The sequence below is a fragment of the Crocuta crocuta genome, unplaced genomic scaffold (genome assembly GCF_008692635.1).
Source record: "Crocuta crocuta isolate KB4526 unplaced genomic scaffold, BGI_CrCroc_1.0 scaffold24, whole genome shotgun sequence".
Taxonomy (NCBI): Eukaryota; Metazoa; Chordata; class Mammalia; order Carnivora; family Hyaenidae; genus Crocuta; species Crocuta crocuta.
The window spans coordinates 2,124,226-2,150,314 of NW_027530974.1; the positions used below are offsets into that span (position 1 = coordinate 2,124,226).

The 26,089-nt window shown below is 46.5% G+C and overlaps 1 protein-coding gene across 2 annotated transcripts in view; it reads right to left on the reverse strand.

Moving 5' to 3' along the window:
- SLC22A23 (solute carrier family 22 member 23) overlaps positions 1 to 26,089 on the reverse strand; it is a 181,660-nt gene that overhangs the window by 45,739 nt on the left and 109,832 nt on the right. For both annotated transcript variants that reach the window (XM_077770032.1, XM_077770031.1), the window contains exon 3: positions 3,292 to 3,460. In XM_077770032.1, the coding sequence (XP_077626158.1) occupies positions 3,292 to 3,460 (169 nt within the window). The remainder of the gene's footprint in view (positions 1 to 3,291; positions 3,461 to 26,089) is intronic.

Consider the following 26,089-nt stretch of genomic DNA (forward strand, 5'->3'; position numbering starts at 1 on the left):
AGTATCTTATCCAGCCTTGGCTGTGTGTTTAGAGGGCCCCAGTCAGTTCAGCCCACCGTATGGACCATAGAATCCCTTCTGGCCAATCTCTGCCCTTTGTCTTATTGCTCCCAAGCCAAGACCCTATGTCTTGGTGACACTGTGTTATGCAGTTTGGCTTATGGTCCTTATTGACACACCTCCTTCTCCATCTGCTCTTAGAGGTACTAAGAGCACCTGGGCAGTCATCATAAATACTTGCTCATTAAAAGGAAAGCGAGAGGCTTTTAATATTTTGTCACCAACAGCTGGCCTTGCTGGCTGGTGTTGCAGCTCTGTCCTCTCCCAGCAACCTACTTCATCCTGTCCAACTATGGAGCCTTCAGGAGTGATGAATTTCCTACTGCAGCAGGTGGGAGGAAGGGTGGCAGGCGATAAAAAGACCATGATTCTTACAGAGACTTTCAAGGCTAGAGGTAAAGGTGGAATATGTTTCTCATCACTGATTTCTTTAGCCTGCTCCTGGCCACACCCTGGTTTCCATGCATGTGAACAGGTGATACAATCACATTCATAAAGTAGCTAATATTTATGAGCCCTTGTAGGTCAGACCTGTGCCAAGCACCTTAGAGAATAATATAAATAAAAAATAATTACAGTAAAATCTCGGATGGCGAGTAACTTGTTCTGCGAGTGTTCCTCAAGATGAGCAAACATTTCTAATAAACTTTAACTTGACAAATAAATGATGTCTTGCAATACAAGTAGTACGTGACACCGAATGTCACATGATCACAGCTGAGTCAATGGTTCTTGAAATTCGCTTTGATTTACGAATGCTTTGGATAAAAGCATGTTTGCAGAATAAATTATGCTTGCAAACCAAGGTTCTATTGTATTATGATGATTGCATCACGTTAACATATTTGGGTAGAGCTGGTCTACCCCGAGGGCAGCGCCAGAGCTGTAATCACATGGCGTCACTGCCTCAGCACGTCTGTCATCTGTTGGACTGCACATGTCTCACTTATGAAAGTACCCTGGATGCTCTTTTTCACTATAAAGTTTTGTTTTTACATTTGTGAGTTTTAAAGGACTTTCTTTCTTAGGTTTTATAATATATTTAAATAAATGGATATCCTACCTGCCATTAAACCTTGATATACCTTTTAAATTTAAATAAAAAATAACATATGAAAAACAAAGCCCCCAGTCCTTTACCATGTGGGTCAGGCCCACGAACCTATTCCAGGAAAACCTTTTTGTTCCATTTCTCCCCTGCCAGGTGTCCTCCTAACTGGGACAGGTGGGAATAGCACCTTGCTGAGACTCAAAGCTGAGCTTGGTGGGGGGNAGCCCCCAGGAGGCTGTGCCTACCTCGTCCAGTCCCCCAGGGGCCAGCAGACAGCCCCGGGGGCCCTTGGGCACTACAGTGAGAGGAGATGGCTGAGAGGATGCCAGACCTCACAGAGGATCCTCCAGGGCAAGGGTCTCCAGCGGTCAGAGACAAGAGGCAAAAGCGCAGGGAAGGCAGGAGGCAGCGCGGCATGTGGTAAGAGAGGCCTGGGTTCAAGGGCCAGCTGGGGGACCTCAGTTTTGTCATCTGTACAATGGGGCGATGAAATACAAAGACTGAATAATCTACTATTTGCCCAGAGCTTGCAGTTTGTGTCTGACATGGAGCAAACACGGTAGAAGCATTTGTTAAATAAATAAATGCCCTTGAACTCCAAAACAAGCAAAGCCGACTCAAGATGCAGCAAGGGGAGGAACAGGAAGAACTTGTGTAGAGGATTAAAAGGAAGAACTGCCTACTCCATCCTGCTTTGGGAAACAATTTCATTCCTTGTTTCTTGAGACCCTGCTGGAGGGAGCAGGACATCCCAGAACACACACAGCTCCCACGGGAGGGGGTGTGATGTCCAACCCCAGTGGGCAGGCAAGGCTGGAGGAAGTGCGGGGAGAGGAGCAGAGGAGGTGGGGACAGTTTTGGCCCCTGATGAGCGGCTCCTCGGCAGGTGGCCTCTTTTCATCTGTCACTGCCAGCCTCTACTGCTGCTGAGGCTCTCCTGATCTAGGGAGCAAGAACCGGGCTCTGGGGAGAATGTACCTGTGCCCTCACCTTCCCCCCACCCCCCGTTTCTCTGCTGCAGGACCTACCAGCAGGGTGAGGCTAGGGCCCAGCACTGGGAAGTTAAAACGTAGGTGCTTTCTTCCCTTCCCTGGCACCTTAGAAAAGGAAGCCCGATTAACAGCCCTCTCTGCTCCTGAAAGCTACGACACAACTGACTTCTTGCCAGGAATTTGGTTTTCATCAGTGACTAAATAAGAACAACACAGCGCTGCATGTGTTATCTACACTACAGTGTCTCGCACCGTGTGTGAAGTGAGTGTTGGCATGAAGAGGGGCTGGGAGGGGCTGGGAAAGAAAGAAAAGAGTTATTTATAAAAAAAGCCGAACACTCATTTTTTTCCCCCTGAACATCTCTCTATCCAAGAGCAGGGTTTTCCAACCTTGGCTGTTCGGCCAGCTGATAAACATCGATGTTGCTCAGGTCAGACCCCCTGGCCCTGTGTGTTTGGTTGTTTCCCTCCTACATTCACCACAGCCAAAAGCCAGTCACACGTGGTTCTAAAAGTCCTAGCGGACTCATCCAGGGCAGGGGAGGACAAACTTCTTCCGTAAAGGGTCAGAAGATATATATTCAGCTTTATAGGCCACTTTGTCTGTGGTGTACCCAACTCCACCACTGTAGCATGAAAACAGCCAGAGGTGATGACACTTATGTAAACATGTGGGCAGGCTGTGCTCCAATAAAACTTTATTTCCCAAAACAGATGGCGAGCCAGATTTGGTGCATGAGCCATCTCTCTCTGTCTATCCTGAATCTGGAGGTCATAAGGGGGCTTTCCTAAGTCACTCCTTGAACATCTCTGTATTCCCCACCTCCCAATACAAGAATCTTCCTGTTGCAAATCAATTCATAAAAATCATGTCCAAAGAACCGAGCAAGCAGGCGTCCGAGCAGACTGGTAAGAGGGCAGATTCCTGGAGCCAGGTGAAGGGCTCCCCTCTTCTGTCTACTTTTGTGTATGTTTCAACATTTCCCAAGATCAACTTTAAAAAATGAAATTTCATAAAAGAGAAAAACTGCCTCACACACACCAAAAGCACAAGCTGAAACCGGCAAGAAGCCGGCGCACTGTGGGACCCCAGTGGTTTGCTTCATGTGTCTCCTCCCCAGGGGACACGCCCTTCAGAAAGCGTTTGCAGATGCACCAGGCGGTGACGCCTGTGGGCAGGATACTCACGACCAATAGAGCAGCATGAGCAGGAAGGGGCAGATGATGAGGGCCTGCAAGACCTGCCAGTCCCGGCACAGGGCAGCCAGCCCGGGCATGAGGAACTGCCCGGCCATGGCCACGAAGCTCGCCACCATCGTGATCATGAACCGTTTTCCAGGGGGGCACAGCTCTATTCCTGGAACACAGAAGGGACAAGAGAGACGTGAGCGCCTTGCCCCGCAGCCTGGAGGAGCCACGGGAGCACTACAGTCAGTGCACTTCTCGAACAACCACAACTATAAAATCGTATTTACTTGCTGGACGCCATGGGAGCCCGACATCGTAGGTCAATGTTGAGATCCTTGTTTTTACAGCTGGGTGAGCTGGGCTGAGGCCTGAACTGGGAAGGGAGCGATCATTGTTCGAGGTCACAGAGCAAGTCAGTGGCAAAAGAACGTTGTGATTCGGAGTGGCCCCAGCCCAGAAATGAGGAAACACTGCTTTGTACGGGGATAGTATTTGTATCACACAATTCTACTTCCTCTGCTCTCTGGATGTTACTGAGCTTGTTGTAAGGCAGGTTCCCTCTCAGGCCCACCTACTCCCATTCTGCCCCTTCACGATGCCATATTAGGGGACCCCCTCAACCGCTGGACAGAGCACCTGCTCACTCCCACCCACCTGCACCATCCTCCCTTCTGGTCCTGACTCCAGTGCTCCTTTGGAGCTCAGAGATCCAGGCGACCTACTCACATTGTGAAACCAACATAGACCAAGCTGGATCATAGCTAATCTATTTGAACAAGACCAAGTCTCCCCCCTCTCCCCCAAATCCCAAAAACCTCCCACAAAAACCACAGGAAAATATCAATAAAGCAGATTTGGACCATGTAGTAGCTCCTCCTTCATACTGGAATTCTGCAGCCCAGGATGACATGAGTGTGTCGCACTCCCCTTCCTCTGTCCCTACTAGATAGCCAGCTTGGCTGGCACAGGCAAGTCCGATTCATCTTCATAGCTTCAAAACAACACCACTGTCTGCCTTCGATAAATGTCTACTGAAGAAGGGACACCATGGTCCCCCTTGTTTGCAAAAGAATCTATGCTCTTAACTAGACCTTGAGTAAAAAAGAGGGTCACGAAGTCTTAAACGAGAACATTCAAGTGCCAGCCAGCACAGATTAGTATGTGAACTCCTATACTCAAGGTCCTCAGTACTAGAATGTAAGCCGCGTTTCCTACATTTCCTGTCAAGAGCATGTCTGTTGGCTTGATAGTCTTCTACAATATGCAGTATTCCCTAAAGGTGGCTTTTTTAAAGTATATTTTTTAAATGTATATTTATTTTTGAGAGACAGAGTGTGAGCAGGGGAGGAGCAGAGAGAGAGGGAATTTGAAGGCTCCAGGCTCTAAGCCCTCAGCACAGAGCCGGACGCGGGGCTTGAGCCCACAAACCACGAGATCATGATCTGAGCCGAAGTTGGATGCTAACTGCCTGAGCCACCCAGTTTCCCCTAAAGTAAAGTTAAAATGACTTGGAAAAAAATTTTTTTAATGTTCATTCATTCTTGAGAGAGAGAGAGAGAGAGACAGAGCGTGAACAGAGGAGGGGCAGAGAGAGAGAGGGAAACACAGAATCTGGAGCAGGCTCCAGGTTCTAAGCTGTCAGCACAGAGCCTGACGCGAGGCTCAAACTCACAGACCGTGAGATCATGGCCTGAGCTGAAGTCAGATGCAAAACCAACTAAGTCACCCAGGCACCCCGGAAAGACCCTCAGGAGAGAGTACTTTATATGCCTCAGTATCCAAAGATTATTTATAGATCAGCTGCTACACCCCTTCTGCTGGTTGTCCAGAGACCAGAGCTGAGGTAGCAGGTCGAAAGGCAATACGAGGGGAAGCAGGTTTGAGGGGAAAACAGACAAGTTACACTTGGTCACAAGGATAGAATCAGCCCTAACAAGGACAGGGCATCATGCCAGCCAACATCCACACCAGCTCAACTGCAAGGAAAGAACAAAGTCATCGGCATTTCCATTCCTGCTCCACCGCAAACAGACCATCATCACAGCTACCGGTGAGCAAGAGAGAAACCTGGCCCCACTGAATGTAGCTTATAAAGGACTTTTTGCCATTTAATTAAGAAAACAGGATTAAGCAGCCCTCTCCTGGCCGTTTACTGTGATGCTTTTCCTTTCATCATGCACAGGCCAGGCTCACTTAAAGATCACTTCTTGGTGGGACTCAGGTATTCACTCCAGACCTGGTATTTCTGCTCTTAAAAATAAGAGATCAGGCACTTTTTAGAAAGGACAAACTGGTGCAGGTGCTAGCTTTCACTTACTAAGCACATGCATAGATCTGCTATGGGAACCAGATACTGGCATTAGCCAGAGTAAGTTCTCGGCTCTGGGCACAGCACAGGCCCTTATCAGACGAGAAAATTTAGCACTTTGCCATCCAGGTAACCTTTTTAAAAAAAAAAGTTTATTTATTTTGAGAGAGAAAGAGTGCATGCACATACAAATGGGAGAAGGGCAGAGAGAGAGAGGGAGAGAGGGAATCCTAAGCAGAGTCTGCACTGTCAGCACAGAGCCTGATATGGGGTTCAAACTCATGAACCATGAGATTATAACATGAGCCAATGTCAAGAGTAGGACACTTAACTGACTGATCCACCTAGGAGCCCCCAGAAGAGAAAAGGTAGCGCGTGGCCAACCAGGTAACCTTTAAAAAAAAAAGTCAGAGATAATGTCAAAATAGCACAATGGCTTCACGTTAGTGGATTGCTGGTATAGTAGGCACACCACACAGCTAGCGGTTTATCTCTCTACTACCTGTGATAGGTAATTCTGTGGTATGATAAGTATGAGAGTATCTGCAACTAGATTCCTTTACTGAAGACTCACTTTGGGACATCTAATCCCACACACTAGTCTACACTCTGTGCTATAACATGAAGGATCACAAGGCAACGTTCTGAATGAGGGTCTAGGTTTGGGGAGGCCAAATTTGTCCCTTGACGGGCAAATGGTTCCACAGTCTGACTTCTCACCCTTCCCTTGCTGTAAATGACATGTTGTGACCAGTGCGTGTGTCAGTGTTACTGTCAATATGACAATGATGAATTGTCAGTTTCTCTCCTGTAAGGTTCTCTCGGTTCTCTCCTATAGGTGTTCCGAGTGACTGTCTAATTCCTTGAGAGGTCCTGACAAATCTGCACCACCTCAGAGTCTGTCAGGGATGACACAGACCCTCAGGCCCCACCCAGACCTCCAGAATCAGCTTCTGCATTTTAACAAGATCCCCAGATCATTCACTGAGAGGCACTGGCTAAGTATACTTCCTCAAAATGGTTACCCTCACCCACAGCAGAAGAAATGTTTTTGCCTCCCAGACACATTATCTGAGAGTTGAATAAGTAAAACCATTTTCTGACCTCTCCACTTCTGTTTTTGCTAGGAATCCTAGCAGAGATATTACTTTATTTCATCAGGTAGAAAAATGTAAAAGCACTCCAGCTAATATATATGTATTTTAGCATTCTTGCCAGGGCAGTGGAAAAACACAGTGATTTGATATAAGGACACAGGTATGACTCCGGCATATAATGACCTTTTTGCCTTGACTCACCAAAAATGCCTTCCCAACTGCCTGAAATCGACTACATTCTGAAGGTGGCTATAAAGATGTTAAAAAAAAAAAGCAATTATTAAAGAACCGCGGGCACTTTACGCTTGCCATTAATCACCTGTTCCTTCTGGATGATGAGAAATCAGTTTTCCTGAAGTGGAAGACAGGAAGAAATACATCAGAGCACTAAAGCCTTAAGTCCTGGCATCCGGTGGGAGGGGGTGGGGACAGCAGGGAGATGGTTTCCGCCCACAAAGGGCCTGCTCCCAGCTCTGCAACCGGGAGCACTTGGTATAAGGGTGCACACATCTTGGAGATGCCTACAGCCACCAGGCCAGGGCCACCAGCTCTGGAGTTGAAAGTCAGAGAAACCTGCCACTAGCAGGGAATGGTGTCCCCAGTCCCAACGTCTCCTCAGGACCTGGGGACCATGCAGAACAGGTGACCCAAAGGCAAGCATCCACAGCTCTGAACTGCCAGCTGGTCAGTAGCACCCGTGGGTGGCCTGAGCTGCATGCTGTGCACAGGACTCCTTGTACTGTAGGCCCAACCTAAAGTCATCTTGGCAGATTTTCATTTATGGGCAGCAACCAACCCCCCTTCATTATGTAAAACATTTAAGTGTCACAAAAAAAGGTCATCTTAGGTGAGGTATCATAGATTTAAACGTGGAGAACATGGACTCGGGCACCAGACAGCCTGGGTTTGAATCCTGTTCCCAACACTTAGAAGCCTGTGACCATGGTTGACTCATCTATGAGTTCTGTGCCTTAGTTCTGACATCTGTAAAATGGGCTGTTGTGAGCATTAAGTAAGCATGGAGCGCCTGCATATGGAAAATGTGGTATGTTGGCTTTTTAAAGTAATAATATGGCTTATTACCATATATAATACTATAATTGTTAGCAGGTCACTCTTTGGTCTCATTGGGCCTCTTTATTATTCAGCTGATCTGATGAATTTCAGGGAAGGACTGAAGGGGTGTGCTTGGCTGGCTTAGTTGGTACAGCATGTGACTCTTCATCTTACAGTTGTGAGTTCTAGCCACCCCCGGGTATAGAGATTACTTTAAAAAATATAAATGAATGAATGAATAAGTGACTGGATTCAGGGTAGGACTGAGTTTTGTTCTAGAAGACTGAAAAAGAGAAATAACCCACAATGACAGTCTACACTCTTTCTTCTCCATATACAATAAAACCCTAGATTGTGAGGAATTTGTTCTGTGAGTGTTCCGCGAGATGAGCGAACATTTCTAATAAATTTTAACCTGATAAGGGAGTGACGTCTTGCAATACGAGTAGTATGTGATCCTGAATGTCATATGATCACAATGGAGCCGATGGTTCTTGAAATTCGCTTTGATATACGAGTGCTACAGATTATAAGCATCTTTCTGGAACAAATTATGCTCACGAACCAAGGTTTTACTGTATTTTATTTCACGGAGATTCTTTCGGGCCTAGCAACAATCCACCAATTAAAAAACAGAATCAAATGAATCCAAGAAAACCACATCAAAAATCCCTACTGGTAAATTACTTTTCCCCTAACACTTTAATGGAGAAGGCTTAAAAGCTACTCTTCCAAGCTTGATATATTTTGACGATAAACAGAGGAATTGCAGAAGGTTATGAGAATGAACAGCATGTAATTAAGACTTAACTGAGGCATTTGGCCTGTAGAAGAATGGGGGAATCACAACCACAGCAGTCTGAGCACGCAGGGGACAGGAGCAGCCTAGGGCCCACTGGGTGACATTTACTGGAGACATGGTGTTGGGACAGGAGAGCTTTTTCAGAGGCTGTAATCCTGGCAGGATGTACTTTTTAGAAGCTTTCAGATTCTTGCAAATTTCCTGGAGGAAAGGAAGTGTGCTGCCCAGGTCAGTCGCTCAAAGGACAAAGCCCCAAGGGGAGCAAGACATGAAAGTGTGGGGGTCATTAGCTGGCCACAGCTGCTCCTTGGAAGGAGGGTGTGAGGGTCAGTGTGTGGGTCAATGTGACTAGGCTACAGTCCTCAGGTTTTCAATCAATAGTAACTGAGGTGCTACTATCAAGGTATTTTATACATGTGATTGAAGTCCATAATCAGTTGACCTTAAGTAAGGGAGATTATCCTAACCTTGGTGAGCCTGACCCAATCAGTAGCAAGGCCTTAGAAAACAGAGCTGAGGCTTCTCTGAGGAGAAAGAGAACATCCTGTCTGTGGATGGCAACTTCACCCTTTGCCCGAGTTCCAGCTGGTTCTTCCCGCCAGCCTGCCCTCTGGATTTCAGACCTGTCTCACATGCCCCCACAACTGTGTAAGCCTCTTCCTTGCAGAAAATCTCCTCCTATAGATCTCCCCCTAGTCCTGTTTCTCTGGTTCAGCCTTGCTACAGAGGTCAGGCTTCTTGTACTGATGCAGGGTCATACAGGGCGCCCCATGAAGCCTTGTCTCAGGAGCCGCTGGTCCAGCTGGCCACCTGGCCTTCCTACAGTGCTGCCAGTAGGGATCGACACCTCCTACCTGCTTCTCTTTCCAGACCAGCCTGGACCTGGTGCCCCAGCCTCACAGGGCACAGCCAAGCTCAAGGAGGCATCCAAGCCAAACCTGAGATGGTGTCAAGCATCATTCCTCTCTGCACTAGGAAACACCATGATGGCTTTTATCTTTGTTCTGGGAGCACAGTGTTAGGAGAGGATGCTCTCACCTACTGATTACCTCCCCACCAGGGATTTGAGGGTCAATCTGAAAAGGGAACAAACATCTCTCCAAGGTCCCATCCAGCTTGGAAATTCCATGATCCCAAAAGAGCCACTAAGAGGCTTCATACTCAGGTGGGCCAACCTTCAAACACTCTCCCGCTCGAAGTGATGGCATCAGAGGAGCAGGAGCTGAAATTAGCCATGTGGTCTGGATGGTTTTAAAGGTGCAGAGCCCCCAGGGTGGGTCCCGGTGGCCCCACACTCGAATCCAGCTCCACTGTGACCTCTGAACCAGGGGCCCTACAAACTCCATGGGTGGGTGACAGGGCACCTCTGGGGGAACCTGGCTAATTAGGAGGTGCTGCAGACAAAGCCAAAAGGTTTGGGTGACAATTATGGAGAAAAGCAAAGATCTTCTAGAAAACACTCCTGAAGGTCCACCAAGAACCTCAATATACAGAATACCCTCCTTGGGCCAAGACCAAAGTTTCTGCCTTCTCATTTATTCACTCTGTATCATACATTCAGCCTGATGGGTTTTAAAAACCTACAGTTTAGCTGGTATTCAATGCCAAGTAATAACTTTAGATACTCCTTGCTTATACAATTTAATTAGAAAGGAAGAAAAAAGATGCCCTGTTCAGACAAAGCCGTCTCCGTGGATACGCGCACTCAGCACCCGCAGGTGCACCTGACCTGCCACTCGGGCCCCCTCGGGTGAGCCACATGGCGCTGGACCAGAGCCACATTCTGTGCTTCTAGGCAAGGGGCACTGGGGGAGAGACAAAGGTCTGTGCTGGCATTATCTGGGAGAGCTCGTCTCTGTGTCAGTGTCTAAGGTCAGTGCCAGCCAGAATTATTCTGTCCCCACCGTCCAACCCCCATCAGCATACTTACCTAACTGCCAACTGGATTTGGGAATTACAATTACTTGATTTAGAAACAACTACTTTGGAACTGGGCTTAAAAAGACATGTCCCATCCTTCTAGAATATGTATGAGAATAAAACACAGGCCTTTTCTTTCTTAAAATACATATTACAAAAGCTCTGTGTATGCTTGCTGAAATCGACATTTTCCTGGGCTTGCTAAATGCTCCCAGCTCTTCTACAATGAGTCTGTGGGATTTTTCTGGATCAGAGTTGGCGAGCAGTGAAGGAATCTGTGAAATTGACTGACCATATTTACACCAGACAATGAGGAAGAGTGCTCTGCACAGGGGAGCTTGGTTGAGGCTCAGGTATAGGACAGTGGGGGTTAAACTCCTCCTGCTTCATCCAGGCCGGGGAAGTCACTCATTCTCTGTGCTCCTGTTTCATCATCTATACAGCAGAGAATAATCGGACCCAGCACGCACCTGGTGCATACCTAGCTGCTCTAGAAGGCCTCCTACTTGCTGCTGTCCTTACAGACCTCAGGCCACTGCAGCGAGGCTCTGGGTGGACTCAGGTCGCTAAGAGACTAACTCCAGTGAATGAAGTTCTTCCACAAGGGACCTAAACTATCCTGGGTTTCAGGCAAAACCTGGACAGAACTGACTGAAACGATGTGATATGATGTACAAGCCACATAATAGATTCTTATTTTTTAATAGCGTCTGCTGCCCAGGGAAAGCTGACAAAGCTACCTGGAAAGAAGAAGGGTCTCTTCTGGGGAAGGCTGGGTGGCTCAGTTGGTTAAGCATATGACTTCGGCTCAGGTCATGGTCTCAGGGTTTTTGAGTTCAAGCCCTGCATCAGGTGAGCTCAAGCCCTGCTGTGGGATTCTCTCTCTCTCTCTCTCTTTCTCTCTCTCCGCCCTTCATGGGATTTTCTCTCTCTCTCCCTATCTTTCTGCCCTTTGTGGGATTCTCTCTTTCCCTNGTCTCAGGGTTTGTGAGTTCAAGCCCTGCATCAGGTGAGCTCAAGCCCTGCTATGGGATTCTCTCTCTCTCTCTCTTTCTCTCTCTCCGCTCTTCATGGGATTTTCTCTCTCTCTCCCTATCTTTCTGCCCTTTGTGGGATTCTCTCTTTCCCTCTCTCTCTGTCCTTGCTCATTTGTACTCTTTCTCAAAAAATATATAAAAATAAAATAAAATAATTATATATATAAAAAAGAGAAGAGTCTCTTCCGGGAAGAGCCTTCACCCCACCTGGGGTTATGAGGCGTGGTGGAGAGGGCAAGGCCTGAGATCCCCCTTGCAGTCCTTCATTGTAGCCATGAAGCCCATACCCAGGCCCACCTCTGCCCCCCTGACTAACTGACACACGAGTTTCCAAGGAAGGGAGCAGAGAGGTTTGCAATGAGGGGGAAGAGGGCTGTAAGCATATAAAAGCGCACGCTCCTCCTCATGGGTTCAGCAAGGGATGAGCACACTTCTGTTGCACACCCTACTTTATGAGACCCTTCGACCCTCACAGCTACCCTGACTGCACTGTCCCAGGTCATTCTGACCATATCTGAGACATCTGTCCACACAGGATGAGTCGGCACAAGGCTAGAGAGGAGGGAGGCGAGACCCGCTCAGGAAAGGGCAGCATCTTCCCCAAACCATCTCCAAGCACCAAAATTAAACACGATTCCTGGAATGGCCTGGGGAATGAGACACCTATGGAAACACAGAGCGGCCCACATAGAGGCTGGCCACACTGCACAGCCCCGTGCAAGAACGCACGCCATTCTCAGAGGCCACTTGACCAAAGTCACGACCCTTTCAGAGGGAGCCCACTCTCCTTCACCTCTGCCAACCCTCCTCTATTATCAATCAAATAGCTCAGAAGCACACTCACTGCAGCCACTGGAGAAAAACTGCCCAGTGGAAGGAGCCCCTGCTCTCTCGATGGCGTGCGCCCACCTCATCTGGGAGACCAGGCGTTGGCAACACCGCCCGCCTCACCCAGGCACTGGCTTCCTCCAGCCTGGCTGGGCTCAGACTCACGGCTGCTGCTGCCCACCCGGGGGCCCACTGGAGCCCTCCCCAAGCAGGCCCCGAGCCACTGTGGGGTCACCCTTACTCCTCCCTTCCCAGTGAGGAGAAGAATTCCTTCCAATCTCTCACTGGCTCTGGTCTCCCCATGCCTGTGAGCCTCTCCCCTCCTCACTGCACCCAACCTCTCCTTCCGGCCACTCACCCACCGGGCCTGGAAGTGAACGCGCCACTCAGTAATTATGGCTCTGGCTGAGGGCACAGGGCCCCCCAGATCCTGAAAAACAGACCTCTGGGCATGTGATTGTGGAATTCCTTATTATAGCAAGAGAGCCTGAAATTGCCAGTCATGTCGACTCAAATAGCATTTGAAGGTATGGCTGTAAAAGGTTGCTATTATCAGAACAGCTCTGAATCTCCCCCGTGGAAAACTCCCTTTTCCTTCTCCTTTAGGACCTGCTGACATGAAGGAATGCTCAGAAGAGTCTGAGGAGCTGCTTTCTCCACTCAGAGAAAGGGAAAATGAAATACACAGAAATGGAGATATTTCTTACAAATCACATTCTAGCGTCTGCCAGACGTGTGGACAGAGGCATTTAAAGCTGGGATGTTGAAGTCCTGAATTAATTACCAGTCCAGTAACCTATTACAATGTCTCCACTGCAGGCCTGAGTAATGACTCCCACTCACTGGGGGCCAAACACTTTGGTAGGCAGTTTTCACACACTAAGCTCACTCAACCTGCACAACGATTCTATGAGGCCAATATTATTTTTAATGCTCATTTTACACAAGAGGACCCTGAAGCTCAGGTAGTTAAGTGACTCATCCAAGATCACAGAACTAAGGGAGGAACAAGGCAGGAATGGAAGCCAGGTCCCCCGCCCCTCCCCCCGCTCTACATCCCCCCGTGGCTCCAGCCCTCTGCTACAGGCAGGAGCTGTCTTCAAACGGAACCCCTGGTGGGTATGGCCTCTGGGTTGTGTCCTGCTAGAATCTAAGCTCCGTGGAGGCCAAAGCTTCTTCAACTTTGCTTAGTGCCCTTCCTCAGAGCCTGGGACAGTGCCTGGCACACAGCAGGGGCTCAGATGTCTGCATGATGAAAAGCTGCATAATGGATTCTTCCTGTCTAGATTTGTCACTCTATCTGTGTTCTTCTTTCTTAGATTTCTATGACAGAATTGGTTATGGTGGCTGAGATCAGTCAGTAAATCTGCAGAAGCTAGTCTTACATATCCATGTGATCAAAATTTGGGAGAAATAGTAACCATAAAACCCAGCTACCCAATATGAGCCATAAAGTTCAGTTTCCTTTCCAAATAATAAATTATTTCTATTACTTTATTTTTAAAAATTTTTTGAACATTTATTTTTGAGAGACAGAGCATGAATGGGGGAGGGACAGAGAGAAAGGGAGACACAGAATCCAAAGCAGGCTCCTGACTCTGAGTTGTCAGCACAGAGCCTGATGTGGCGCTTGAACCCTCAAACGGTGAGATCATGACCTGAGCCGAAGTCAGACACTTAACCAACTGAGCCACCCAGGAGCCCCTATTTCTATTACTTTACGTTTTTTTAAAAAATAACATTGCAATTACTCAAAATAAGGAATGGGGATTTAAATGCTCATGAATGTTTCTGCTCAGAAAGACTATTTAAAAAACAGTGGCTGATGGGGGCGCCTGGGCAGCTCAGTCAGTTAAGCACCAGACTCTCGATTTCGGCTCAGGTCATGATCTCAGGGTTTGTGAGATCAAGCCCCATGTCAGGGTCTGCTGACAGAGTCGAATCTTCTTAGGATTCTCTCTCTGCTTCTCCCTCAAGCTCTCTCTCTCAAAACAAACAAACAAACATTAAGAAATAGTGATAACTGATATTCAGCACTATATACTTGAAGAATTTAAATTAATATCACTTTTTTTGGTCTCCTTGTATTTAATAAGAGAAGAAAAATCCAAGGAGAGAAATGACTTCAAACACCAAAATAGCCTCCAGTCTACTGAAATCCTTACAGTTCAGATCTGCGGATCACTGGAGCTCAGTGAAAGTGCAAAGGCAGGGAGTGGTGATTTCAGAGATCATCATCCTTCAGAATCCCACACTTCAGAAATCCCACACTGTAGAAATTATCACCCAGGTTTTCCAGCTGCCGGTTCCAAAGTAACAGTCCTCACTCTTCCCTTTCTCTGGTCCTGTCGACGCTTTGGATAAAAACCACACTTACTGACTGATCGTGTCTACATTATTAGATTACGAATATGAGCAAATGGAAGCCTCCCAGGCTTTGCTATTTGAAGCAAGTGTGGCCAAATAGAACAGTCCTACATTACTTCTGGCTCTGACTTCCAGCAGCATGCACTTGGCTCCCCAGATGTCCAAGGGCAAAGACCGCTGATATTGTCATTACTTTATAAGATTGGCAACCAGTCGGGAGTTGCAGGGTTGGGTTCACAGCAAATGGAATATATCTCAATATGAGTTCATAGTATCATTGCTTGTAACATGTAGCGACAGTAAGTGCATTTCACTCTTTGCAGTCATTTTCCTAAATAGGCAAGAATTATTAGTAACTTAGTCTTTCTAAATAAGGGCTTCCTTTTTTTCTTATTTTCTCAGCTTCCCATCTTCTCTCATTTCTGAAAGAACTTTTTGGAAGTTCACATATTCACAAAGAGAGACTAGGGTAATCAATCTCCATATGCCATCTGCTAAGGTCAGCAATGATCAACATTTTGCTTCTCTTGGTTCTTTTTTCTCTTTTTTCTGCTTTTTTCTCTTTTACTATCTCCCATAATATTTTAAATCAAATGCCTGAAATCATGTCATTTCACTTCTAAATACTAATGTATGTTTCTTTATAAAAAGGACATTTTCTTACATAAGGACAATATCATCATCACATTGGATGAAATCAATAATAATTCTTTGATATTATTTCCTATCCAGTCTGTGTTCAAAATATTCAATTGCCTCAAAAAAGTTTCCATGTGGGTGTACTTTCTAAAAATGAGGTCTGAGTAAGATCTATCTGTGGCACATCTCTTAGGTCTCCTTCAGGCTAGAAAAGCCCCTCCTCAACTCCTCCTCCATGGCCCGGCCCCGTTGAAGAAACTAGAGGGGTTCTGGTTTTATGTGATTACTTTTCCATGGTTCCTTCATCTCTAAACTGGAAGCTAGACTGAAAGATCTCAATGGACTCAAGTTCAACATTTTTGGTAAGAAGCGTTTCTGAGTGGGTCTGTACTTCACCTCACAGCACCCAGGGTGGCACCTGCTTCAAATGATGTGAAGATTAATCACCTGATTCCAGTGGTGGCCTCTCAGCCTCCCATCCTGGATTCATTCACCAATATTCTCATCACTGGTTCTGGCATCCTCTGACGATCGGTGCCCATTATCAATTATTTCATTAGGGGGTACAAAATGGTGATGTGTTTTTCTAATTCCACCAGTTATTGTACTTTTTTTTTTTTTACCTTGAACTATTTTGTAAAGGACTTTCATTCACCAATCAGGGCTTTATAGTTAATTCAGAAGAGGCAGCAGTATATAATCATTACACTCTGGGTGATGGATAATTTCACCCATCATGTCACCCTCCTGCTGCACTCAGAGCAAAACATGCCTTTCACAATTATTCAAGACCTCAAGTGATCTCCACCCTTCCATCACCCCTCAGACCTCATCATCAGCAAATTTCCCCCTCCATCACACCACTTTGGCTACACTGGCCTCTTTGCTGCACTTACGGTCTGTCCCGTCCTTGGAACACCCTCCCCAGAGTCGCAGGGGCCTCTCCTCCCTTCCTTTGGGTCTCTGTCCAAGTGTCACCTCATTAGGGAAGCTCTCTGCCTGAACAGCTTATACCAAATAGCAATCCTGACTCCCCTGGTTCTCCCTGATGACTACCACCTGGGTGAGAGTGTCTGTAAGAAGGCTGGTTCTCAAATGTGGACCCAGACCAGCAGCATCAGCATCACTTGGGACCATGATGGACACACAAATTTTAGGGCCCTTCTCCAGATGACTAAGCAAATCAGAATCTGGAGTTGAGTCCAGCAATCTGTGTTAACAAACCCTGTAGCGATTCTGCTAACTTTAAGAACTATTGTAATGGACTTTACAAATATTATGTCATTCCATCCTCCTAATCAGCCTATGAGGTAGGTATTATTTATCATTCTATTTTCAAGGTGACAAAACACAGATTTCTGGGCCCCACATCTGGGGATGTGGATTCAGGGTCCCAGAATCTGCATTTCTAATCAGTTTCCAGGTATTGCAAATGCTGCAGGTTCAGGGACCACACTTTGCAAACCAGAGCTCTGAACAATGTAGGCAAAGTTTATACACCTCAAGCCTGAGATCCCACAATTAACTCTTCCTTTGCAGTATTAGCATATTAAAAATAAAACAAACAGGGGGCACGTTGGGTGGCTCAGTCGGTTTAAGTGGCCAACTCTTGATTTAGGCTCAGGTCATGATCTCACAGTTTGTGAGTTCAAGTCCTGCATCGGACAGTGTGGAGCTTGAGATTCTCTCTCTCTCTCTTTCTGTCCCTCCCCACTTACGCTCTATTTCTCTCTCCCTCAAAAATAAACATTAAAAAAATAAAAGAATACAAAGCTACCTTACAACTTATAACACCTGTTGGTCCATTGGCTGTGGTGTGACTGGGTGCTTGCTTTTTTCCTATCACCAGACGTGTGATTTTTTTCCCCATTGAAAAATATAGTTCTTCCAATGCCCAAAGGGCAAGGCAGGCAGAGGCACAAAAGAACTAGTGTCACAAAGAAATTCAACTCTCAGTCTATTTCAGATGAAAGGAAACTCAGAGAACACCGACCAGTGCTGCTGAAGTCAAATGCCAGGCCGATAAGAAATGTGAGAAATTGATGGGCATGGAGGAGGGCACTTGTGGGGATGAGCACTGGGTGTTATATAGAAACCAACTTGACAATAAACTATTAAAAAAAAAAAAAAGGAAACAGAAAAAGAAACGTGAGAAACTGACCTGGCGTGGGGGGTGAGGCCTGTGGCAAATCACCCAGTGCTCGCCTGTTTAAAGGTCTTTAAATTCAATTACAAAATAAAACACTGTCTGGGTCACACAAAACATGCCTAGGGTCAGCGTCTGGCCACACACTGGCAGCCTGCAGCCACTGAACCTCACCCAAACTGCTAACCGTATTCAAGGAGAAAGTAAGGTCGCAGAGTTAGCTGGTAGCAAAAGCAAACATGAATTTCAAGCCGGGGGCTCTCTGGGCTTTACTGCCTCGCTTCTGGAGAATACAGTCGCTTGCATTGCTTCTGGTTTATTTTTAAATGGAGATTACAATAAAAACAAAAATTAAGCTTGACGTGCCACACGGCAGTTTAAAATTAGCTTTCTCGTCCTCCACCAAATTGGAAAACCCCTCTGTACTCAGTTCAACCTAAGAACATCAGCCAACTAAACAAAGGGTCAGATCAGGCCAGCAAGTGGGAAGGGGTTTTCAAGAAATACATCTGTGGGGAGGGGATATACTGGCCAGAAGGAGTAACAAGTGGTTTTCCTTCCAAACCAAGGGCAGTATTCTCAGCAGAAGTAGGCATGAGATGTTCTAAGATCCACTGCTATCTTGCCCCAGGACTGTCTGTTTCTTTTCTTCTTCTTTTATTTTAAGTTTATTTATTTTGAGAGAAAGAGAGAGAGCAGTAGCCAGGTAGGTGAGGCAGAGAGAAGGAGAAAGGATCCCAAGCGGGCTCTGCGTTGACAGCGCGGAGCCCAATGTGAGACTCGAACTCAAGAACCATGAGATCATGACCTGAGCTGCAACCAAGAGTTGGACGCTTAACCGACTGAGCCACCCAGGCGCCCCTGGTGTCTTATTTCTGACAGTTTGCTCTACTTGGTGTTTGACTCTGAATTTCTTGTATGTGGGATGAGAGAGGAGACGGGAGGAATCTGACACTACAGACCACTAGTTCTTGGCCAATTCCTGCCTGGGAATTTGGGAGACAATGCCTCCTCTGTGGCAAAGCCTCTTGTCCCAAGTGGAAACAAAACCTCATACGGCACAGCTCTGAGGTCCCATCTAGGGAACTCCAAAGGTCACACTGTGTTCATCACACCCACGTCCTGCTGCGTGCACACTGCGGGCTCAGTAAATAGACGCTGAGTAACCCCTTTATAAGCTTCAAGTAACAGAATACTCCTCAGCTTAAATCCCTGGCCTGTTTGCCAAACTCCTCCACAGCCAGACTCCAGTTTACTCCACTGGGCGATGCCCTACGGTGACCCCAATTACAGTGGTGTGGCCTTGAGGCAGCCATTCATCCCTGTGAACCTCGCCTTTACAACAGACAGTGTGCGCTTCTTTTCTCCTGGAAGTCAGGTGCTTGTACGCAGGAGTTTATAACACAGCAGACGCCAAGCCAGCCCCTGGGGGAGCACTATGTTCAAATACTGCTCTGATGTCTCCTACAGGTCTTGAAAGCTATGGAAAGTGCACACAGAGATGTGCACCCCACCCAACTGGTTGGCAAATGCTCCCAGAATGCCCTCCTGGCCATCCACTCCAGGCAGCTGGAGGCTGAAGACAGAGTCTCCATGGCACATTTCCTCTGCCACCCACATCGTTTCTCACCTGGACTGCTACAATAGCTTCTCAAGAAGGTTCTCCCCAAGGGGCGCCTGGGTGGCTCAGTCAGTTAGGCATCTGACTTTGGCTCAGGTCATGATCTCACAGTTCGTGGGTTCGAGCCCCGCGTCAGGCTTTGTGCTGACAGCACAGAGCCTGGAGCCTGCTTCAGATTCTGTGTCTCTGTCTCTGATCCTCTCCTGTTCACGCTGTCTCCATCTCTCTCTCAAAAATAAATAAAACATTAAAAAAAGAGAAGGTTCTCCCCGAAATTCTTCTGACACTGCTGACAGATTACTGACCCTAAAGCGTGGCTCGGTTACATTTCACTATTGCTGAAAATGCCCAGTCAAGTCCAAATTCTGAGCGTGCTGTTGACAGTTCTCTCTGATTTCACCTTCCTGGCCCACTTCCGTCTCATTCTCTGCTCTCCTCGCATAACTCAATGTGCCGGGCAAATTGGGCCATTCCAAGCCTTAACACGGTGCCTCCCTCACCCTTCCCAGCTGCTGTGCCTTTGTCTACCCACCCTCCAAGGCCCAGCTGTCCCTGTCCTTCCCCGACTGCCAGGCCAGATGCAACCTCCTCCTTCTGGACCCCAGAGCATTCGGCCAGTGCATTCCAGCAGCTCTTACCCGGCCTTCCCCTTGTGAGGACATGTACCCCTCTCTGCATCCTCCATCATGCCTAGCGTTGCATTTAGCACCTGCCAGATGCTCAATAAGCATCTCCTGACTTAAAACAACAAGAATGAGGGAGGTGCAGTTTTCCATGGGAGCCAGAGAATCCAGCAAACTAAGAAAGGACTGTAGCTTTTATTAATAAGCACACGGATGGGAGGACATGAGGATCTGTCAGGAATAGAGCCTGGGAGGGCTCTCTGCACCAGACACAGATGCGATGAGCTCCTCAAAGCTGTTTCACAATGGAAGAGCATGCAGGCCTATTTGTTAGAGAATCTCTCCTCCCCATCCCCTACTACCCACCCCGCCAACTAGAGTCCCCGATGGGTATTTACTGAGCTGCTACAGTGGTACAGGGGTGCTGGGGATGGGGACACATGTACCATTTACAGAGGGCTTCTATGTGCCACTCACTGTGCATGGTGCCTTTTGTTTTTATCCTTTTTTTCTTTTTATTCTTGCAGGGAAACTCTGAAGTATGTGATTATGATCTGTTTTGTGCCGATTAATGAACGTGCTTGGCCAGGCTCAGTAATGCACCCAGAGTCACGCACAGCAGGGCAGGGTACTAGCCACACATCTTATCATCTTGTTTAAATTTCATCTGTACATCTCCCTCTCAGGTAGGTGTTAACATTCTTTTCTTTTTTTTTAATGTTTATTTGTTTTTGAGACACGCATGCACGCACGCACGCGCACACACACACATACACACAGAGTATGAGTGGGGGGAGGGGCAGAGAGAGAGGGAAACACAGAACTAGAAGCAGGCTCCAGGCTCTGAGCTGTCAGCACAGAGCCCAATGTGGGGCTTGAACACACAAACAGTAAGATCATGACCTGAGCAGAAGTCAGATGCTTAACAGACTGAGCTACTCAGGTGCCCTTAGGTGTTAATATTCTTTTTTTTTTTTTTTTAAGTTCATTTATTTTGAGAGATAGAGCAGAGGAAGGGCAGGGAGAGAAGGAGAGAGAGAATCCCAGGCAGGCTCTGTGCTATCAGCATGGAGCCTTACGTGGGGCTTGGACTCATGAACCATGAGATCATGACCTGAGCCGAAACCAAGAGCTGGACACTTAAACGACTGAACCACGCAAGTGCTCCATCATTCTTATGAGGCTCAGCGAAGTTACCTGACTGGCTCACAAACACACAGCTGGTAAAGGGAAGAGGCAAGTGTGAAGCCCAGGTCTGTGTGGAGTCCTGGTGGAATGGTCACAGGAAGGAAAGGCACAGGTCGGTATTCCCTATGTGATGGTGTGCACGGGCTGGCTCTACAAAGCGTGTAGGCAGCCAGAGTGGGAGAAAGGTCCAGCGAGGCTCCAGGCTCAGTGCTGCCTCAGTGACCATCGAGCACATCCCTGGGCACCAAGTTTTCTCATTTTTTTTAAATGTTTTATTTACTTTTGAGAGAGAGAGAGAGACAGCGTGAGCAGGGGAGGGTCAGAGAGAGAGGGAGACACANGTTGAGATCTGAGTTTCCCACTCCAAGACATGGTACTTTGGTGGAAAGACTGCTTTGAGCTGAAGGCAGCTGAGAAACATCAATACTGGAAAGCTTCTCTGCCCTCCTCCTGTTTTTCTTTTAAATAAAGTTTTTCATTTATTATTTCTGAGAGAGAGAGAGAGAAAGTGAGCACACAGTGTAGGAGGGACAGAGAGGGAGGGAGACACAGAATCGGAAGCAGGCTCTAGGCTCCCACTTATCAGCACAGACCCTGACTCAGGGCTCGAATCCACGAACTGTGAGATCATGATCTGGACCAAAGTAAGATGCTTAACCCACTGAGCCACGCAGGAACTCCTGCCTCCTCCTTTCTGCCTAAATCAGGGCAATACATTTTCTTTTCTGAAGGTGTCCTCCTTTCTCTTTCCTGTTCCAGGATAAGGAAACAAGATGACTGTTGTCACTGGAGATGCCACCAACTAGAGTCCTCATAACATGACTCTCTGATAAATCACCCTTATCTTCTGTTACTTTCTCCCACATAGTTACATCTCCACAACTGACCAACCTTAGAAATCCAAACCTTTTCTATTTTGCAGGTAACCTCTCCATATATTATCACTCTTCGTTAAAATTAAACATAACCTTTCAGAGCTAACGCTTCTTTGGGTTTTCACCTTCTTTTCCGTGAGACCTTGTGTATGCACAAATGTTACAATATTAACAGCAAATAAAATTTGTTTGTCTTTTCTCCTGTTAATCTGCTTTTTGTCAATTTAACTTACATGGCTCCAGATAATTGAACCTAAGAGGATAAAGGAAAAGATTTTTCTTCCCCTATGGTTGCATTTTTTTTAGAGTTTTATTTATTTTGAGATAGAGAGTGCTAGTGGAGGAGGGGCAGAGAGAGAGGGAGAGAGAATGCCAAGTGGGCTCCACACGGTCACTGCAGAACCCGATGAGGGGCTTAAACTTGTGAACTGTGAGATCATGACCAGAGCCGAGGTTGGATGCTTGATTGACCTGGCCACCCGGGGGCCCCTGCATTCTTAAAATTGTAACATTTTATAATTGTGTGATAATTTTTTGGTAATAATTATTAAAAAGGAACAATGCTGTCCGAGAAAGAAAAATGTGTGCAAAATTAAAGGCGTTCAGTATACAAGAAGATGTAGATGTTTGGATTTTCTCCTTTTGCTTGAGAATGTTGGATCTTTCCAGCCCAGAGAGGTATTCCAGCAAGAGTAATGAGATGGAGAAGAAGAGATATCAAGGAAGGGGCTTCCAGAGGAGGGCTGGGGGCATCCAGGAGGGCTTAATAGAGAACATAAATCCCTAAGCTGAAACCCAAGAGATGTGGTGGAGGCACCAGATGATAGGGTGGGGAGAGAAAACAGAGAAAAAGGGAGGGTCAAGGGAGAGGGTAGTCAGTCATTCCTTAGGTGACAAACGGCTTTGTGGTTATTATTCCCACCACAACTAAAATCCATGCTAGCCTCCTGCCTGTCAATCAGGGTTTCACGTCTCTTAAAACTCCCTGCCAATTTTGATTAAAAAGAAAACTAGTATGCTTTCCCCTGGCCTGCCCTGCCCATGCTATCCCCAACCCAGTAATATAGCACCATGTGCACAGGCCTTCAATGGAGATGGATGATGATCTGTCTTCAAAGACTGTGTCAAGCTTTGCTATAAAGCTTCCTGTTTCCTGCCCACTCCCCAGTGCAGCTGAGTTCCCGAGCCCTGGCCCCAGCCCTCCTGGGGTGAAAGCCTCAGCTTTCCAGCTCACGATGCTTTGGGATATGTGCCCAAAGGCTGGCCTTCTGATGTAGACACATGTATGGGATTAAAAATGACTGTATCCACAAGAATCCGCCTTCTTTCTCTTGCTTTCCCACAGGCTCTCCTACAAAAAGAGTTTTATCCAAGTGTGACAGACTGGAAAAGGCAGTGGAGAGAACAGAAGCTCTGAAGTTGGCTTGACTTTCCATCTTCCACTTAGGTACCCAGTGCGTGGCATTAAGCAGGCTACTTCACATACTCCCGCCTCTCTTATGAAATGATCATAGGTACCATCTGGAAGAATGGGAGCAAGAATTGAAGAAAATGAATGACAGTGCCTTGAAATAGCACATCAGTATAATTCAAGGACATAGTTCGATGGTGGGCTGGCCAGGGGGCCTGCTCACAACCCTAACAGAGGCTGTGACAAAAATGCCCTTTAGTTCCAGGTGACCATGATATAAAAGAACTTTTGTAAAAGTCTCTAACTCTCACAAAAGTTGGGGACTTTTTGCATAAGAACGGCAACCTCCAAAATGACTGGATTTCTAACCACAACATAAAGGCCTTGCTAAATGATGTGTGTAGGGGGAGAAAAGATTTCCAAGGTCCCACATGAAAAAGGATGAGACAATTCCCATAGCAAATTTATAGAACAACAGAGTGCAATTCTTCTGGAAAACAGACAGGGGTTGATAGGAAACACACAGCCCCACAGTGTGCTGAAAATGGGAGAGCAGAGAGATCTTCCCAAGATATTTGTGGGTTTTGATGGAGACCCATTTGGAACAGACACATTTAGTATCTGGAAAAGCAGAAATGGAGATGATATAGGTTTGGAGATATGTTTAAAAGAGCAGTGTTTTCACACTACATTCCTTCTTTACGGAGAAAGCTGAGTGGTCAGGAGCGCCATCTTTTACATTCCGTGTGCACATGGTCGTTAACATCACATTTTGCACGCAACAATGCCTCCCGATCATTTTATATGGGGGATGGGCATGGAGGGGGGCACTTGTGGGGATGAGCACTGGGTGTTATATGGAAACCAACTTGACAATAAACTATTTGTAAAAAAAAAAAAAATTGGAGTAAAGGGTAACGTTTTCCCCTAAAAAAAAATGGCCTGCTGTGAAGTCAGGCTATAAGGCTCCTGTGAGTACTTGGTTCTGGAAGGAAAATGTTCAGAACACATAGTATTATGTGAAGAGAAACACTCCCCACATCAATGCCTTAGACAAGCTGACCCTATTTACACAGATGCCCTTAGGAGGTACAGTGGGAAGAGCTTCTCAGAAAGCATTCCCTCGCATAGAGTTGGGAGGAAAACCTTAAATGCAAAGGATTTAAAGTTTAGAAAAGTTACGCCACAGAAATTTGTTGTTTTTGTTGTTCATAAAATTTTATTCCAGATTTTATTCTCCACCTTTTCTATGGAGCAAGGGGCTGTTTGGAAGTTGCGAGGTTGCACAGTTGTCTGGCAAGACACACAGTGGATTTGTTCTGTTCTCTCTCCCCCTCTCTCTTTGGTCCAGGACATAAAAGCACAGAAGAAGCCATTCCATTTGCCGTGCTTTGGATGTGATGCAGCGGTCACTGGTTAATCATTTCTGCGGTGCAGGACGACATTCACATGGAAATGCCACCACACAAAGCCCTCCTAGACTCTGGGGGTAAACGTTCAGCCAGCCCTTCTGATTCATGCTGGGCTGCTTTTGACAAAGCTGACAGAAGAGAAGGAGGCAAAAGAACAGAAACCAAATGAACAATTCATTTACCATCTATGCAGCCAGGGACACGGCCACGGCTTTCCTGCCAGCATTGGGGGTGGGGCAGAGGGTGAGAAGCCCCAGCCACACTTGGCCATGAAACACAAATGGAGAATGGCTCCAGCCCATGCCTTACCCTCCCCACTCCTGGTTTGGGAACAAAAAACAAAAACAAAAACAAAAAAACCCAACCAAATAAAATTTGAGTGATGTGCTTTATGCAAAATAAATAATTGAAGTAAATTATTCCAAATAAAAGTTTTTTTTTTAACTCATACAACCAATCTACATGTACTTCTCTCATTTCATAAGCAATTCCTAGGGCTCCAGTGATTAAATATACATCTTTTTTAAGTTTATTTATTTATTTAGAGAGAGACAGAGACAGAGCGGGGGAAGGGCAGAGAGAGAGGGAGAGAGAGAGAATCCCAAGAAGGCTCTGTACTGCCAGCTGCAGAACCTGATGTGGGGCGTGAACCCACGAACCCTGAGATCATGACCTGAGCCTAGAATTGGATGCTTAACTGACTGAGCCACTCAGGCACCCCTGAACTTTGATTCAGGGGGACAGGAGGCAATCTGCCTGGTGGAGGTAGGAAGATCATCTAGATTTAATAACTCCTAAGCCAGCATTTTGTTCCTCTAGGTAAGTAGTGTCCCTTTAAGTGCTAGGGGTGTCTAAGTGAAAACTTATTTTTAGTGACCATTTTGTTTCAAGCTGATGAAAGACTTTGGCATCTGCATTCTGTTGTCAGTACTTTCTAACTGATTAAATTAGGGTTTATCTACCACCTTAACATGGGGAGAGAGTTAGGATTTTAATGAACAGTAAACGATGGGACATGACTGCAAAACAGATGAATTAAAGTACTGAAAGTTGAAGTTTGTTTTAGTAAAGTCTGTTGAAGCAATTTCTCATCCGGTGACAGGGCCACTCTTTCCTCTGGTACAAGAGGCTTCTCGCAAAGAAGGATTTATGACAGTTTAATTCTTTCGCAGAAGGATCTTCTTTCAGGCAGCAAGGGGAGTGCAGAGAATGCCTCCTCCTGCATCTATCAATTCTCAAATGTCTTCATCTCAGATAATCCTTATGCCACAGTGGGATATTCTGGACTCCTTCAATAGCAAACATAGTCACCTGTATCCCTGCATTTAGTCCTAACTACATTCTTGTCATGTAAATAAGAATTAATCCCATTTTACAGGGCGGCACCAGGAGGTTGGTTACCAAATAGGCCTCAGGTCATATGGTTTATAATATCCAGGACTTGAATTCAGAGCTTTCGATTTTAAAC